The following is a 16,300-nucleotide window of genomic DNA, read 5'->3' on the forward strand; positions in this document are numbered from 1 at the left end:
AGCTACCATCCATGCCCTGCAAGCCTGTTCCACTAAGCCAGGCTCTGAGAGCAGTCGCCTGACACTCCAGGATCCCAGCTGCACACGCAGGGCACAGTCTGGGAAAGGTTCCCGGGGTGCATTAGCTCCAGACAGTGAGAGAGAAAGGGCGTGGTGCTTCTCAGTCCCCTCTCAATAATTCATGAGTCTGAGACTGGGGGCACCAGTCAGTCCTCCTCCTCCGACTTGAGGCGAGCTGTTTTGTCTCATCAGCATGTGCTGAGTAACACTGCTACAACCTGTCAGCTGAGAAAACTAGTTCTTGCAGGTTGCGTCGCTTGCTATCCCTATACACGTCCCAGCACACCTTGAATACCAGAGTCCTGCTTTCTGCTTTGTTTTCTCAGCTGATTTATATATGAAATTATGTATATTAAATCATTTGTTGTTGTTGTTGTTGTTGTTGCTGTTGCTGCTGTTGTTGTTTGAGACAGGATTTCTCTTTGAAACAGAGAGTTCTCTGTCCTGGAACTCAATCTGTAGACCAGGCTGGCCTCAAACTCACTGAGATCCGCCTGCCTCTGCCTCCTGAATGCTGGGATTAAAAGCGTGTGCCACTGCACCCAGCTATGAAAGGATTCTTTAGTAAATACAAATTCTGTTAAACATCGAATCCCAGAACTGTATTTCTCAGACTCACTAACGGTACGCACTGCATAAAGTTGACAAGCTGATGACCTTACCAGCTAACAATCCTTCTCTAAACCCACCTGTCTGAGCCGGGCGTGGTGGCGCACGCCTTTAATCCCAGCACTTGGGAGGCAGAGGCAGGCAGATCTCTGTGAGTTCGAGGCCAGCCTGGTCTACAGAAAAAGATCCAGTATAACCAGAGATACACAGAGAAACTCTGTCTCAAAAATATAAACCCATCTGTTTTTATAGTCTCTTCTAAAAGAAAACCCTCACACACACACACACACACACACACACACACACACACACACGCACACACACGCAAACACACACACACACACACACACACACACACACACAAGCAAACACAAATTCTAGAATAAACTATCACCTTATTTTTCAGACCATAAGATGCACCTTCCCCCCCAAAATGGCAGGGGGGATTACAGTGTGCCTTATGGTCCGATTGCTGTTTTTACTGTTTTTCTTGTTTTATTGCTCTAAAAATTGGGTGCATCTTATGGTCGGGTGTGTATTATAGTCAGAAGAATGTGGTGCCTGTTAAATTAACATTACAAAACTCACTTTATTGTCTCTGTATTTCTTATTTTGCCTCAGAGTCTGGAAATGTTGCCAGAGGCCAACATGGCTTTTCAGCCTGATATTTGGAAACCCCGGGATGGAGCCAGTTCAGTCACTTACACTTACGCCGCGCACTCTAAGGCGTCCAAACTCTCAAGTTCTCCCAGGAGCCCAGGAGAGAGATCACTTCAGCCCACTTGGCAAAAATGGAGGCTGAAGTCTTGGACTTAGAATTTATAGCTGCTGAGGATTTTATCCATCATCTGCTCCACACTCTCCGTTCACAGATGAGGAGTCTGGCCTGTGGCAGCAATAATAATTATTCTTTGGTGGGAATAATTACTATGTACTTAGTAATTTACAGTTAATAAAGCACTTTCATATTTAGCAAATATTTATTGAACAAGAATGGGAGGAAAGACCTGAGAACACAGTGGTCGTGGAGAATCTGAGAGTTTCACGGTCACCTCTGGTGGGAAGACCCTTTAGCATCCTTGCCGCCACACCCATAAAATGGAAGGTCCTCTCGGATGGAACCAGGGCCTCCATGCTTTCACACTGGGTATTACAATGATCGACCATTTTCTGCCTCTCTGAAGATGAAGTACTCAGTTTTTCTCAACCATCCTAATGCTGTGACCTTTTAACTCAGCTCCTCATGCTGTGTTGACCCCACCCACAAAATTATTTTCATTGCTGCTTCATAACTGTAATTTTGCTACTGTTATGAGTCATAATGTAAATATCTGACTTTTCCTTTTTTAAGATTTGTTTATTATGTGCACAGTACTGTGCCTGCATGTACACCTGCAGGCCAAAGAGGGCATCAGGTCTCACTATAGATGGTTGTGAGGCACCATGTGGTTGGTGGGAATTGAACTCATGACCTCTGCAAGAACAGCCATCTCTCCAGCCCCAATACCTGATACTTTCAATAGTCTTAGGCTAACCCAAGGTGACCGCTAGCAGAAGATGTGGAGCCGGAAAGAAAAGTGGTGTCGGGTCTAGGCCAGCTGTCACAGCCCATCACATTTGTCTCCTGGCCTCCTCTTCCCTCACTGAACGGACCCTGTGAGGAACACACATTTCGCCTTCACAGGCAGTCTCAAAACATTCACTCATTTACCCTCCTTGTGCAAGATGTGTGTGTGTGTCTGTGTGTGTGCCTGTGTCTGTGTGTGTGTCTAAAGCAAGAAGGTAGATACTCATAGTTGGTATGACAAAAGTTACATTTTATTATGCTGAGGGTCATCGCACTCTAAATTTCTAACTACGGCCTATCTCCCTGAAGCCGCTCACCTTGGCAACCACGTGTCTTAGCTGAGGGTCAGGTCCTGCCTCTAACAGCAGGCTCTGATCCAAGGCTCAGGATCCTGGAGTGGGGGGACTCTCCAGACCAGCTGAGCAGAGTGTTTCTCTCTGTCTCTGTTTTTATATGCAGTCCAGCGGGCATCATGGGGGTCTAGGACTGTGTCTGGTTATGTGAAGTGATGTCACTGGGTTCTGGTTAGCAGGTGCAGCCTTGGGTATAGTGGAGGTTCCTGAATAAGCTATTTTTACCTGTCTAAAGGCATTTTCACTACGCTCATTACAGGGTGTCCACGGGGATGGAGGAGAGGACATAATGTACACACGTGCAAGTAGATGCCAGAGGTCAACACGGACTCTCCATCTTTTTCTTGAGACAGGGTCTTTCACTGAGCCTGGAGCTCACGGATTTGGCCAGAAGCCTCAACAATCATCTGTCTCCCCCAAAACTAGGAATCCCACCGTTAGCTGCCACACCCAGCTGCCTATGTTAATCCTGAGAATCCAAACCGGAACCCTCAGGCTTGTTCAGCAAGCACTTTATGAAATGAGCTATCTCTGCAGCCCTACATATAAGCCCAGGATGTTTGTATGTTTGTTTGTTCGAGACGGAGTTTCTCTATGTTATCTTGGCTGTCTTGGACTCACATTGTAGACCAGGCTGGCCTCGAACTCACAGTGATCCGCCTGCCTCTGCCTCCTGAGTGCTGGAATTAAAGGCGGGCGCCACCACCCCAGTTTTTGTTTTTTTTTTTTTAAAGGAAGAATTATTTGGAGTTTAAGGAAGCAAAGGAAAAACGAAAATAAATAAATAAATACATAAATAAAATAGAACCTCAAAATTTCCTCTACTGCAACTCTCCCCCACTCCGCCCCCAAAAACGGAGCCTGCAGCTGTGTGAGGAGCGGCTGGAGAACAGAAACACCTGAGGATTCCTGTGGAAGAGGAGTGGGCGGGCGTGCAGAAACTTGGACCGAGAACTCGGCGGGAGTCCCAAGTCGGGCAAAGGGTAGTGAACGAGCGGGCTGCGGGCGCCGGCAGGGAGCGCTCGCAACCGCAGCGGCTCCCCCCCACCCCGTGGCCCCCGGCTGTCGCGGAGCAGGTCCTGCTAGCGGGGCTGGCTGTCTCAGGAGGCAGGACACTTGCGCAACTCGACCAGCCTCCAGCCCTTTGAACTGTTACCTCCCCCAGCAGAGTTCAACCTAGCTCCCCCGCCCCCCGCCCGGGCCTGAACTATGCAGAAAGCCGGACTGCTGCTAAGTGGCTGGACTCGAGCGTGGACATCGGTGAGGATGGCCAGCTCCGGGGTGACTCGCCAGAGCCCACTCGCGAATAAGGTGGCCCTGGTCACAGCCTCCACCGACGGGTGAGTAACCAGAGCCAGAGTCTCCATCCAGAAACAAGTAGTCGTTAACTGCTGGACTCTTGTCCTCAGGCCTCAAATGCGGCCAAAGGTCTGCCCGGGGGAGAATAAGGAAACCCAAACGGTGGGTCTGAAACCGCTTCGAATCCCTGGCCTGGCCCTGCCACCCGCCAGCCCCTGTGTCACTGCTTTCTTCAGCTTTGTGATAGCCAGGTGGACCCAGGTCCCCTTGCGTCTGGGCTTCTGGGCTGCCCCAGCCAACAGCTCCACCTAGAGTCTGGGAAGACCAAAGCAGCCCATCTGGCAAGTCACCTCACCCTTTACCTAGAAAGATCCAGTGCCCAGATCTTTACTTGGGTCTGAATATTATTTTGGCCACCGATCCCCACCCTGTCTCACCCACCACTCTTAACTATCCTTTTTTTTTTTTTTTTTTTTTTTTTTCCATCGCCACGGGACTTGGCTACATAAAAGCTCCTTGAAAACCTGGAATACAGACGTATATGAAACGCTAACGTCTGTCGATTATGAATTATGTCATTGATATTTACATTTTAAGCCATGCTTTTCTATGAAGACCCCCCAACATAAAAAGGATAGAATTCTAAGGTTGAAGTCTGGTAAGAGAGATATTTGGGGATACGGGCCCCCTCAAGCAAGACCCTCGAAGCCACGTGCCATGGCAACTATTGTACATGTCTCATTTCTCTCCCCTCTGACCCAACTGGACACAGGTACAGTAGCCAGTTCTGAGGCCTGTGCTAGGTGACATCAGGTCCTGGGAACCGGGGCAAAACACAAGCTCATAATAAAGTGATCTGAGCCTATCTTTCTGTCAGCACCGTTAAGTCTCCTTTACTTAACAAAAAAAATGTGAAGTGCAAATACAGAGAGCGCGGGAGCCCAGAGCCAGGAATCCGAATCCAGAGCCCATGTGTGCTCTCGCCGCTTTTTCCTTGTTGTAGAGGCTTTGACGGTGTATTTCTTTTGTAGGATTGGCTTTGCCATCGCCCGGCGTCTGGCTCAGGACGGGGCCCACGTGGTCGTCAGCAGCCGGAAACAGCAGAATGTGGACCGCGCAGTGGCAACGCTGCAGGGGGAGGGGCTCAGTGTGACTGGCATCGTGTGCCACGTGGGGAAGGCGGAGGATCGAGAAAAGCTGGTAGCCACGGTGAGCAGGAAGAATAACGGGCACTGGGCCAAGAGGGCAGCTTGTGCCTTCGTGCCTGACTTCTAAGTCAGCAGCGGGGAGACGCCAGCATCCCGGTGCTCACACCCAAACTAATCCACCAATACTTTTTAAAGATTAATTTCTATTATTTTAATAATGAGTATAGTAGGAGATGTTCTTGTTAGTGCCTGTGGAACCCAAAAGTGTCTTGAATCGTCTAGAGCTGGACTTACAGATGTTTGTGAGCCACCTCATGTGGGTGATGGGAACTGAGCTCAGGGTTTCTTATGAGAAAAGTACACTGTCTATTTTACTAAGCCCTCTCCCCAGACCAATATATACCCTATATACCCTATATATATATACCCTATATACCAATATATACCCTATATACCAATATATACCCTATATACCAATATATACCCTATATACCAATATATATATACTCTATATACCAATATATACCCTATATACCAATACATTTTTATTGTGTGTCCTTTCTGTTATGCCTGAATCCTGACACCTAAGAACCAGATTCTCCCAGCCAGAGAATCGAAAGCCACTCTGGTCCTTCAATTTTGTATGGTCCCTGAGATGTCCCCTCAGAATGGCTGGTCCTGGTTCCCTAGTATGAACTAATAGATGCTCTCTGCTCTGTAGCTTATAGAGCTCGTGTGAGAGGTGGTTCACCATGTTTCCTTTTCCTTCACCTGCTAGAAGCCATTTCCTGTGTTCAGAATCTTATGTCATTTTTTTTTTCTGTCACTGTTGGTGTTGGTTTGGTCTTTTGAGGCAGCATCTTGTGCTGGAGATAGAGTGGTTTAAAATATTCACTTTGTAGCCCAGGCTAGCCATGTGCTTTGCTTCCCCCGGGTTAGACATACACGTGTGAGCCACCACACCCAGGCAAAGACTGGTCCTCCCTGTATTTACCAAGACTGGGTCATATAGCTGAAGACACCTCTTAAGCCAGAGAGGAAAGATCTACACAACCCAGGCCTACCCTCCTTTCAATGCCTACAGACCCAGGCCTACCCTCCTGTCAACACCTACAGACCCAGTCCTACCCTCCTTTCAACGCCTACAGACCCAGGCCTTCCCTCCTTTCAACGCCTACAGACCCAATCCTACCCTCCTTTCAACGCCTACAGACCCAGGCCTTCCCTCCTTTCAACGCCTACAGACCCAGGCCTTCCCTCCTTTCAATGCCTACAGACCCAGGCCTATCCTCTTTTCAATACCTACAGACCCAGGCCTACCCTCCTTTCAACACCTACAGACCCAGGCCTTCCCTCCTTTCAATGCCTACAGACCCAGGCCTATCCTCCTTTCAATACCTACAGACCCAGGCCTACCCTCCTTTCAACGCCTACAGACCCAGGCCTTCCCTCCTTTCAATGCCTACAGACCCAGGCCTACCCTCCTTTCAATACGTACAGACCCAGGCCTACCCTCTTTTCAACGCCTACAGACCCAGGCCTTCCCTCCTTTCAATGCCTACAGACCCAGGCCTTCCCTCCTTTCAATGCCTACAGACCCGGGCCTACCCTCCTTTCAACGCCTACAGACCCAGGCACTTCCCCCACTTACGTAGTGCCTAGCTTTATGTACCCCAAATAGACTTTAGTCTAAGCCCTGTCAGGCTTGACACTTAGCACCAGTCTCCAGCTGTGTAAGAAACTATAAACCATGCTGCAGAGGTGTGTCTTCCCCCAAGATTCAGGGTGTGCACTACCACCCAAAATCCAAGGGAGAACCTACCAGAACAGAGAAAACACAGCCTGTGTGAACACATTAGACAGTTGGAAGAAATGCTGTCAGCAGGACCTTAAGAGTTGACTCAAGTGTGACAGATAAAATAAGATGATTCCATTTTTTAGTATTTATTTTTATTTTATGTGTATGAGTTTTTGCCTACAGATATGCCTGTGCACTATGCGTGTTCCATGCCCACGTATGTAGAAGATCATGCCATATCCCTTAGGATTAGAGTTACAGGTGGTTTACCTGCTGGGTAAAGACCAGGGTCATCTGGAAGAGCAGCCAGTGCTCTTAACCACTGAGTTATCTCTCTAAGATAAGTGTTCACAAATACTTGCATTGAAAGGGGACAAATATGGCAGGTTTGCTGGCACGCACCTGTAATCCCAGCACTCAAGGAGGCAGAGGCAGGTGGATCTCTGTGAGTTCGAGGCCAGCCTGGTCTACAAAGCAAGTCCAGGACAGCCAGGGCTACACAGAGAAACCCTGTCTCAAAAAAAAAAAAAAAAAAAAAAAAAAAAATTGAAGGGTGCACAGAAAATGCTGGACCAAGAACCTTAGTGAGGAAGCCGTTGGCTGTCACCCGGGTCTAGAGCAGTGGCAAAGGGACTTAAGTAGGCATTATTCAAGAGACAGTGTGATGAAGATTTTTCTAGCGACATGTCAAGAAATGAGAATAGGAGAGGCAAATCATAACATACACACGGAACACACGCACACACAGAGACGTGCACACTTTCACATATGTAAAAAATCTTTTTAAAAAGCAACTGTTGGGAAGTCTGTACAAGAGATGTCAGAGTGGAGAGTAACGGGGTAGCTGTTGGCAGTTTGAGGTGTTCTCCTGTGTCAGGTGTTACCCCGAAGTGAGAAAATCTGCTCCCCAAAGGTGGGTGCTGCTCACCACCTCCCACTCAGCACCACATCTCAACAATGGTGCCATGAGACAAGCAAGATTCCCCACTTGATAATACTGTGTTTTAAATAAATAACTGTCAAAACTGACAAGTTCCAAAGCACATTAATGCGGTGACCATATAGTTCAGAGCAGAGTCTGAGAGTCATCAACATGGTCTTTTCTCAGTTGGCATTTTGGGGGGGGTTATATTGGAGTTTGGGGTGCTGAGGTAGGGTCTTGTTCTATAAGTTCAGACTGACCTCAAACCTGTGATCCTTCTGCCTCAGCTTTGCTGGAGCTGAAATCGGAAGCGTAGACTATTATATCCAATTTCTCATGAACTTTTTATGCCTCTCCGATGCTCAGTCAACACACAGCTGTCTCCCCTGTCTGTGCTGACAGGCCTGAAAGGGTGGGAGACAGAAGCCGGGAGAGGGCAAACACCCTCTGGTTCGGTTGGTTACCCTCTCCTATTCCCAGACAACACAGAACATGAACACATCACGTTCCTTCTGTTTTTGCCAGTCACATGTCATCAGGCTTTTTGCACAGAGTGAAGGCGGGTGACTGAGGCTTTGGGCTACAACACGGAAGTTTAGAATGCGCGTGCACACATATCAGTGGTGGTTTTAGAGGAGTCTGTGACTTTAAATTTTTGTTTAATGAACACGTTGACAGCCTGGGTATTCCTCTAGCAGTATAAAAACGACTGAGCTTAGCACCTAGTTAGCAAGAATAATTAGTTAAAAGGAGAAGCTGGCAGATGGTGCATATTGTTAATGACACCCCTCCTTTGCCAAATTGGAGGCACAAAGTTGATTGAGGGCCCATTACATGCTATTTGCCCAAGGCTTCAAAATTGCCAGGTCTGGGCAAAGACAAAGCCTGGTTCGAAGGTGGCTTCTAACTCCTGACGATGCGCGTTGTTGTTGCTGTTGTTGCTGGCACGTTCTCCGGGCCTTCACCACCTACTAACAACCTACTGAGAAGGTGTGATATCTCTTCTCTTGGCTTTCTCAGTTTCTGCCTTGCCTCTTCTGTACTTCTCGGCCAAAAAGAGAAAGAAAAATAACATCAAAGCTGAGTGTGAGACTTTTTCAAAGCCAGCCTAGTGACTTGACCAGCACAGCCCTCATGCACAGCTGGGTTTGCACAGGTCCCAGCTGGCTGGCAGAGGCTCCTGGAAATCATCTCTCTGCTAGAGTTGGGGTCTGACCTCGGTTCAGCCACCACTTTGTACTCTGAGAATAATAATTTTAAAAAATCCCTTTAGTCTCCCAAACACCAGAGGAGTGGGCTTCCCTGCCCTTAGATGCCCCTTCAGGATGATTACTGAGTTACAGCCTTGAAAATTGACCTTCCTCAGCCCTAGGTGTCATCGCTTCCACTATGAGGAAACTGGGCTAGAATGTTCCTTTCCCAGGATTGCTCTTCATTCCTGCTCGAGTGGACAGGCTGGCTTTCGGGTCGTGGTAACCTATTCAAGGAAACTGCGAAGAAGGCACTTGAGGAGATGGGGCTGGGACTCAAGAGGGGGTCTAGAAATAGATTTGAGGGGAGAGGTGACGATATAAAGAATAAAGGAGCTCACAAAAGGGGAGTGTAAAGAAAAGAGCAGAGGGTCAGAGGCACCCTTCAAAGAGGAGGCGGGTTGGGAGAAATAATAGCTTCAAATGTCAGCAGAGCTTACCGTGGCTTTAGAGAGACTGCTCTTTGAGGCTGACGTTGACAACTGCTCCTGAGAAGACATTCCATATCTGCATTGATGAACGCACCTCCCTCCCTCGGCAGCAGCATGACTCACACTTTCCTTCCTCTCTCTAGGCTCTGAAGCTTCACCGAGGGATTGACATCCTGGTCTCCAATGCCGCTGTCAACCCTTTCTTTGGAAACCTAATGGACGTCACAGAGGAGGTGTGGGACAAGGTGAGAGAAGAGTGACGTGCCCGGCCGGAGGCTGGCCTCCTTCAGCACAAAGCCTGGCCTGCTTGTAGGATGCCTTCCTTCCTCCAGAGCATGTGAGAACAGCTCACCTGTTGTGGACTTGGTAAAGCCTGTGTGAGGGTTGTCCCGGCCCATGTCCTGCTCTCCTCTGTCACCTCTGCTTGTCATTTGCCGTGTGCCAGCCACCTCTGCTTCCTTTTCCCCACCTGTCTCCCCTAGGCTGCTCACCCATGCTCTTCTTCCTGGCTTATTTCCAGCAGGGACATCGCAGCCAAGGGGCCAATGACTACTATGCTTAAACCCACCCACCCTCCCACCCGTCCCCTTTCCAGCTGTTGGGAAAGAATGTCTTTTCATTAGCTGGGAATGTTAATAGCTGCTGTTCACTGAAATTATAAAGGTTGATGCTTTATAGTGTACAGTCACTGGGTATAACCTGTTCTTTTCTCTTTCCAACTTCACTGCTAAAAAAAAACTCTAGGTACCCAAAAGGTGCTAGGATGCTGATTTTCAGGCAAACATGTCTTGTCACATCGTATTCATGATGTATTTCGCCCACCTACAGCCTTTAATGATAAAGCTTTGTTTTCTAAGGTCACTATTCCTATACGGTTTGGATATATTAAATTTCTTATGATTTCCCCCCCCCCCCCATGGATTTCTCAACATAGGAGCTTAAGGATAACAAAAATATTCTAGTTTATCAGAGTTCCAAACATGAAGACAGAGTGCCAAAATGTTCTTCAGTGAGCCACTTTCTGGTTATGGTATTTTTTAAACTAAAGAAGCATCTTTTGGCCGGGTGTGGTGGCACACATCTTTAATCCCAGCACTAGGGAGGCAGAGTCAGGTGGATCGCTGTGAGTTCGAGGCCAGCCTGGTCTACAAAGGGAGTCCAGAGCTACACAGAGAAACCCTGTCTCGAAAAACCAAAGGGGAAAAGAAGGAGGAGGAGGAGAAGGAGGAGGAGGAGGAGGAGGAGGAGGAGGAGGAGAAGAATCATCATCATCATCATCATCTTTGGGGAAAAGTTGAATAAAACCAGTTTGTAGTTCAGTGATTTTTTTTCTTCACTTTTTTATTTGAAAGGATTTTTTAAATTTTTTTAAACCATTTTAGGTATATATGTATTTTATGTATGTATGTCTATGCACAACATGCATGCAGTACTCACAGGGGCCAGAAGAGGGCACTAGGTAACCTGGAACTAAAGTTAAAGATGGTTGTGAGCTAACCCCTGAGTGATGGGAACCACTCTTAATGCGCTTAGTCAATGCTCTTAACTATTTCACTTTTCTTTAATGTCACATACATCAACCCAGACACAGTAGTTGATCTTTGACTGTACTCTGGATTTTTTTTAAAGTCAGAATCTTGTTTAAATAGCCCAGGCTGGCCTTGAACTAGTACTCTCCTACCTCTGCCTCTTGAATGCTGGAATTGGGGGTATGTGTCACCATGCCTGGCTCCGGAGCCTTTTAAGGAGGAAATTTAGAAGAAACCCAGTGCTGAGACACACTTGTAATCTCTGGGCCACTAAGATAGGAGGCTCACTATAAATCTGAGGCCAGCACAGCCTATGTAGTGAGTTCAAGGCTGGCTTAGACGATACACTATAAAACCCTGTCTCAAAAAAAAGGGAGATGTGGGGCAAAGGGAAGACATTTCAAGAACTGGGGAAAGTTTGTGATAAATGGTATAGAATATAAAATTCTATCACTGCTACATTTCTTGAGTATAATAATGGATTATAATTATGCAAAAAGAAAGTCTTATTCTTTGGGAAAGTATAGTCATGCAGTTTGGGGCTAGAGCACTGTCAAGTCTGCAATAGTTCAGTAAAAACAAAAAAACTAGGGACTGGAATGGTTCAAAGAGTAAAGTATTTTCCACCCAAGCATTAAGACCTGGCCTGGGAGTCCTCAGAACCCACCCAAAAGCTGGCATAGTTCATGTGATGCTATAACCAGCACTGCCCAGGCTGATGGAGACCCGCACATCCCCAGAGCCTGCCATCCAAGCAGCTAATCTAGCTGAACCAGTGGCCCTGACTCAGAGAATAAGGTGGCCAGCAATAGAGGAAGACACCCAACATTGACACACACACACACACACACACACACACACACACACACACACACACACACACTTCTTAAAAGAAAGAACGAGCCAGCCATTGTGGCACATGCCTTTAATCCCAGCATTTGGGAGGCAGAGACAGTTGGATCGCTGTGAGTGTGAGGCCAGCCTGTTTTTAAATGAGACAGAGGGAGGGAGGGAGAGTCGGGGGGGGGGGGGGGTATAGTGGCTGGGGAAATGACTCAGCAAAGTCTTTGCTGTAAAAGCAGGAAAGCCAGAAAGCAGACCTCCAGTGTGCCTGTCATCCCAGCACCTGGGAACATGAGACCCTGCTGTGTTCTTATTGACCAGTCAGTCCAGCTGAATCAGTGACAAACCTTGTCTCAAAAAACAGTAAGAAGTTCAAGAAGAAATTGAAAAAAATATTCTGCCTTGACTTTCTGACCTACACACACACACACACACACACACACACACACACACACCACAAATTAAAGTTGAGTGTGGTGGCCCATATCTGAAATCCCATCACTAGGAAGTTCCAGGATAGCCTGGGCAACAGAGTAAAAAAACAAAACTGTACAGCTATGTGAAGGAGGTTACATCAGGCAAAGAGTTAAAAACTTGAATCCAGGTAAGGGACGCTGGATAGTCACTGTACTTCTGTCTCAAATGTTTAGCGAGATTAATATTTTTCAGAGTAAGAAGTCAGCATGGAAACACAGAAAGTAGACAACCCACTACTTAAAACAATGTAACAAAGTCATACAGTTGAATTTTAAATTTGAGATATGGGAATTGCAATTGTAGCATACACCCCAGCTTCCCCGGAAATGTTCCCTTGTTATTCCACTTTCTGATAAGTATCCATCTAGACCGTCCATCCTGGTGGCCCTCCCACTGCTTAAGGGCAGAAGTCAAGGAAATAACTGAATGCCCGAGTGTCTCAGGCCGGGCTACATTGTCCCTGAGGAACCCAGCCCACTATAGTGTAGGTCCAGGCCACAACCCAATCCCAGGTTCTCTGTACTTGGAAGAAATATAAATAAAACTCGAGCTGGAAACCCAAGCAAGCAGCCTTGAGAGGCAAAACTGATTATGGACTGGCTGGGGAGGAGCAATGGATCGGCTTCATTCTGACTCGCCAACAGGGGGCGCCACCATCCACTTAGACCAGCTGTGAGAGGCACCTACCCAACCTCGAACCCTAAGTTGTTCATTGTTAGGTCAGCCTGAGATCCCTACCAACTCTGACAGGCACTTTCAGGGAACCTATGAAAGTCCTGGGACCCTGCGACGCCCTTCTCATGTTGTCTTCCTTTCTGTTGCCTTCAGATTATGAGCATCAATGTGACGGCAACAGCCATGATGATAAAAGCAGTGGTGCCAGAGATGGAGAAACGAGGGTACCAACACTGAGAGGAAGCTTGGGTGAGATGGGGCCCCCGCGGGGACAGTGGGCTTTACACTGAAGAGACTCGGCTCTCTCTCCGTTTCAGGGGCGGCTCAGTGGTAGTTGTGGGTTCTGTAGCAGGCTTCGCTCGATTTCCTGTAAGTACCACTCCTACCTGCCCTCCGTCCTACACCATGCACCCCCTCCAGCTGCCTAGAGAAGTATTTTGGCATCGTTCTACTAAGTCCTCTCCCACAAAAGAGACAGCTCGCTTCCATGAACCCCAACCTACCTGAGACTACAAGGCCATTTCTGACTGTGACCTTTTTTTTTTTTTTTTTTTTTTTTGGTTCCCGACCCTTGTTGTACAATAAGAACCAAAAATGACCTGTGAACCAATAAACTACCTCAACTCTCCTCTTTGCCTAGGCTCTGGGCCCTTACAATGTTAGTAAAACAGCTCTGCTGGGTCTCACGAAGAACTTCGCCGGGGAGTTGGCCTCAAAGAACATCAGAGTGAACTGCTTGGCACCTGGGCTCATCAAGACCCGTTTCAGCAGTGCGGTGAGAAGGGAGGACCTTGTACCCCCAGATCCCACCCTGCTGCCTGTGCCTTTTCCTATCCCCTCGCCTTACTAGACACTTTCCCTGGGCCAGACTCCCATAGACTCCCTTCCTACTGGGCTCTACCAAGTGAGATCAAGCCAGGAATTCAGACTGTACCCATTACTGCATCCTGTCTCCCAAAGCGCATGAGCGTTGAGGAGACATAGCAAGATACGAGCTGGAAGGATGACGTTGAGGCCAGCAGTGGAGAGATCAGGGAGTGAAGAAGTCCCAGTCGCTGTGGGGATGGGCGGTTCCCTCCCTTTTCCTCCGTGCTTTCCTCTTCTCGCACATTACAAAGATTTCCCTTCTTCCCGGCAGTTGTGGATGGAAGGATCGAGAGAGGACTTCATAAAAGAAGCCATGCAGATTAGAAGGTAAGTGACTGTTAGTGTGGACAGACAGAAAGCTCTCCCCTGGCTCGGAGTCCCGCAGATGACACAGCATGCTCCTTCTAGACCTCACAGAGGCATAGACCCCCTCACTCCTATAACCTGGGCACTGCTCTTACTGCATAGGTGTCAGAGTTGGGCCAAAGTAGAGCTCTTGTTCGTTCGTTCGCTGTCTGCCCCTACCTGGTGCCTGGGAGACCAGAGCGCAGAAGACAGCAGCGTTTCCAAAGCTCACACCGATGTTCCCACAACCCAATCACAATCAGTGAGAAAGCCCTGACTCTGCCTGGCTGAACTACGTAGACATTCTTGCTAGGTCTCCTAGAGACCCCAGTTGAACGATCTAACCCAAAGTGCCTGACTCCTGGCTGCACATTTGAATCTGGGGTCTGCAGTCTGGGGGAGCTTTCACAAGTGCTGTTGGTTAGGGCACACTCCCAGGGACTCTTCTTTAATTGGTCCATGGTAGGATACGCCCATCTTTTTTTTTTTTTTTCCTTTACTTTCCTTTTTATTAGGTCTCCCACTGCGCAGCTAGGTTGGTGAACCACTAGGTCTTCAGTCACTCATACTGTCTAGAACACACAGAATCATAATACAGACAGTGTGATTTTAGCACATTCTTATAAAACGATTCTGGTTTTGTTTTTGATTTGTTTTTGTTTTTTCCCCAGAGACAGGGTTTCTCTGTGTAGCCCTGACTGTCCTGGAACTCACTCCATAGACCAGGCTGGTCTGGACCTCAGAGATTCACCTGCCTCTGCCTCCCAAGTGCTGGGACTAGAGTTGCATGTTACCACTGCCTGGCTTCAAATCTAGTCTTTAAAAGACAAAAAATAAAATAGATTCTTGAAAAGGATCTGAACAATGAACCTGTACAGATGAAATAACTTGATCACACCATTTCCTGCCAATGCACTCTCTGACATTTGAATAGTATATATACATGTTGAAATAACTTCTTTTAAAACATGAAATAATTGCTCACCATTTTATCAATTTGATGCTACATTCTGGTATCTAAAAACAGTATTTCTATATTTAAATATAACATGGTTTTGTAGCATACAGTATTTATGCTTCTATAAATTATATCCCCATAATCATAAACACCCTATTTAATAGGCAAAAAAAAAAGCTGTACACTGGTTCTGAAAATCACCTAATAATTTTAGATGTTTTTAATACATAGGGGTGTTTTGCCTGCATGTGTGTCTGTGTGCCACACGTGTCCCTGGTGCCCCACCCCTGTACATACCCTGGAACTGGAGTTTCGAACCCTAGTAAGCTGCTTTGTGTGCTGTGAGACTTAAACCTGGGTCCTTTGAAAGAGCAGCTGACCAGCGCTCTTAAGGCTCTCACCAGCTCCCACCTCATAATTCTTAAGCAAATTTCAACCCCTGTGGGCCAGCCCAAGAGAGGCCAGCTTGTCTGACATTTGCTCTCCTTGTTTCCTGTTCCCAGGCTGGGCAAGCCAGAGGATTGTGCCGGCATAGTGTCTTTCTTGTGCTCCGAAGATGCCAGTTACATCAATGGCGAGACAGTAGTGGTGGGAGGAGGAACCCCTTCCCGCCTCTGAGGACCCCCGGGGCAGAGGTTAAAACTCCAGCTGGTGTATTTGTGTGTGCGCGCGCGCGCGCGCAGAGGGTGCCGTCCACCTTTGCCTCTGTGGCACTTCCCTGACGCTGCCTAACAAAATCAGCTCTGCCCAGTGATAAGTCCCTGCTTTCCCTGTGGTCCAAGTGTGGTCAGATGAGCATGCTGTTGCTATGGCCTTGAAAAAGGCTTTGGGGATGGGGCGGGGTGTGGTGATAGGTAGCGGAAACGGGGAGGGGGGTGTTGCTGAGAAGACTGTGGCTACCTTAGTGAAGACCAAGTCCCCCTCACCTCCGTCTCTGGAGAATTTGAGGGGAGATAGAAGGGACCTGGAGTGAAAGGAACAGAGATGGGAATTAACAATTTACAAATAGGATACAAATAAAACGAAGATGACCGAGCTGCTCTCAATCAGTGTGTGCTCATTTCTCAATGGGAGATGCTTAGTGTATCTGAGAAGTCTGAGCGGTGCCGGATCTCTGGAATCTCCCCAGCCCTCCTCCCTGTCTCCAAGGCCTGAGCTTGACGCTCAAG

At 47.7% G+C, this 16,300-nt stretch overlaps 1 protein-coding gene across 1 annotated transcript; it reads left to right on the top strand.

Annotated features, from left to right (window-relative positions):
• The first annotated feature begins 3,777 nt into the window (after positions 1-3,777).
• Positions 3,778-16,177, top strand: LOC127186823 (dehydrogenase/reductase SDR family member 4). The gene is made up of 8 exons (XM_051143107.1): positions 3,778-3,929; positions 4,920-5,097; positions 9,581-9,682; positions 13,115-13,185; positions 13,279-13,330; positions 13,602-13,736; positions 14,100-14,155; positions 15,635-16,177. The coding sequence occupies exons 1-8, from the start codon at positions 3,799-3,801 to the stop codon at positions 15,747-15,749; spliced, it is 840 nt and encodes a 279-aa protein (XP_050999064.1). The 5' UTR covers positions 3,778-3,798; the 3' UTR covers positions 15,750-16,177.
• Positions 16,178-16,300: the final 123 nt, after the last annotated feature.

This window comes from Acomys russatus, chromosome 3 (assembly GCF_903995435.1).
Source record: "Acomys russatus chromosome 3, mAcoRus1.1, whole genome shotgun sequence".
In the NCBI taxonomy this organism is placed as follows: Eukaryota; Metazoa; Chordata; class Mammalia; order Rodentia; family Muridae; genus Acomys; species Acomys russatus.

Coding starts and splice junctions, on each gene's coding strand:
- LOC127186823 (XM_051143107.1), top strand. CDS start 3,799: ATGCAGAAAGCCGGACTGCTGCTAAGTGGCTGGACTCGAGCGTGGACA. Junction 3,930..4,919: donor GTCACAGCCTCCACCGACGG/GTGAGTAACCAG, acceptor TTTCTTTTGTAG/GATTGGCTTTGCCATCGCCC. Junction 5,098..9,580: donor GAGAAAAGCTGGTAGCCACG/GTGAGCAGGAAG, acceptor TCCTCTCTCTAG/GCTCTGAAGCTTCACCGAGG.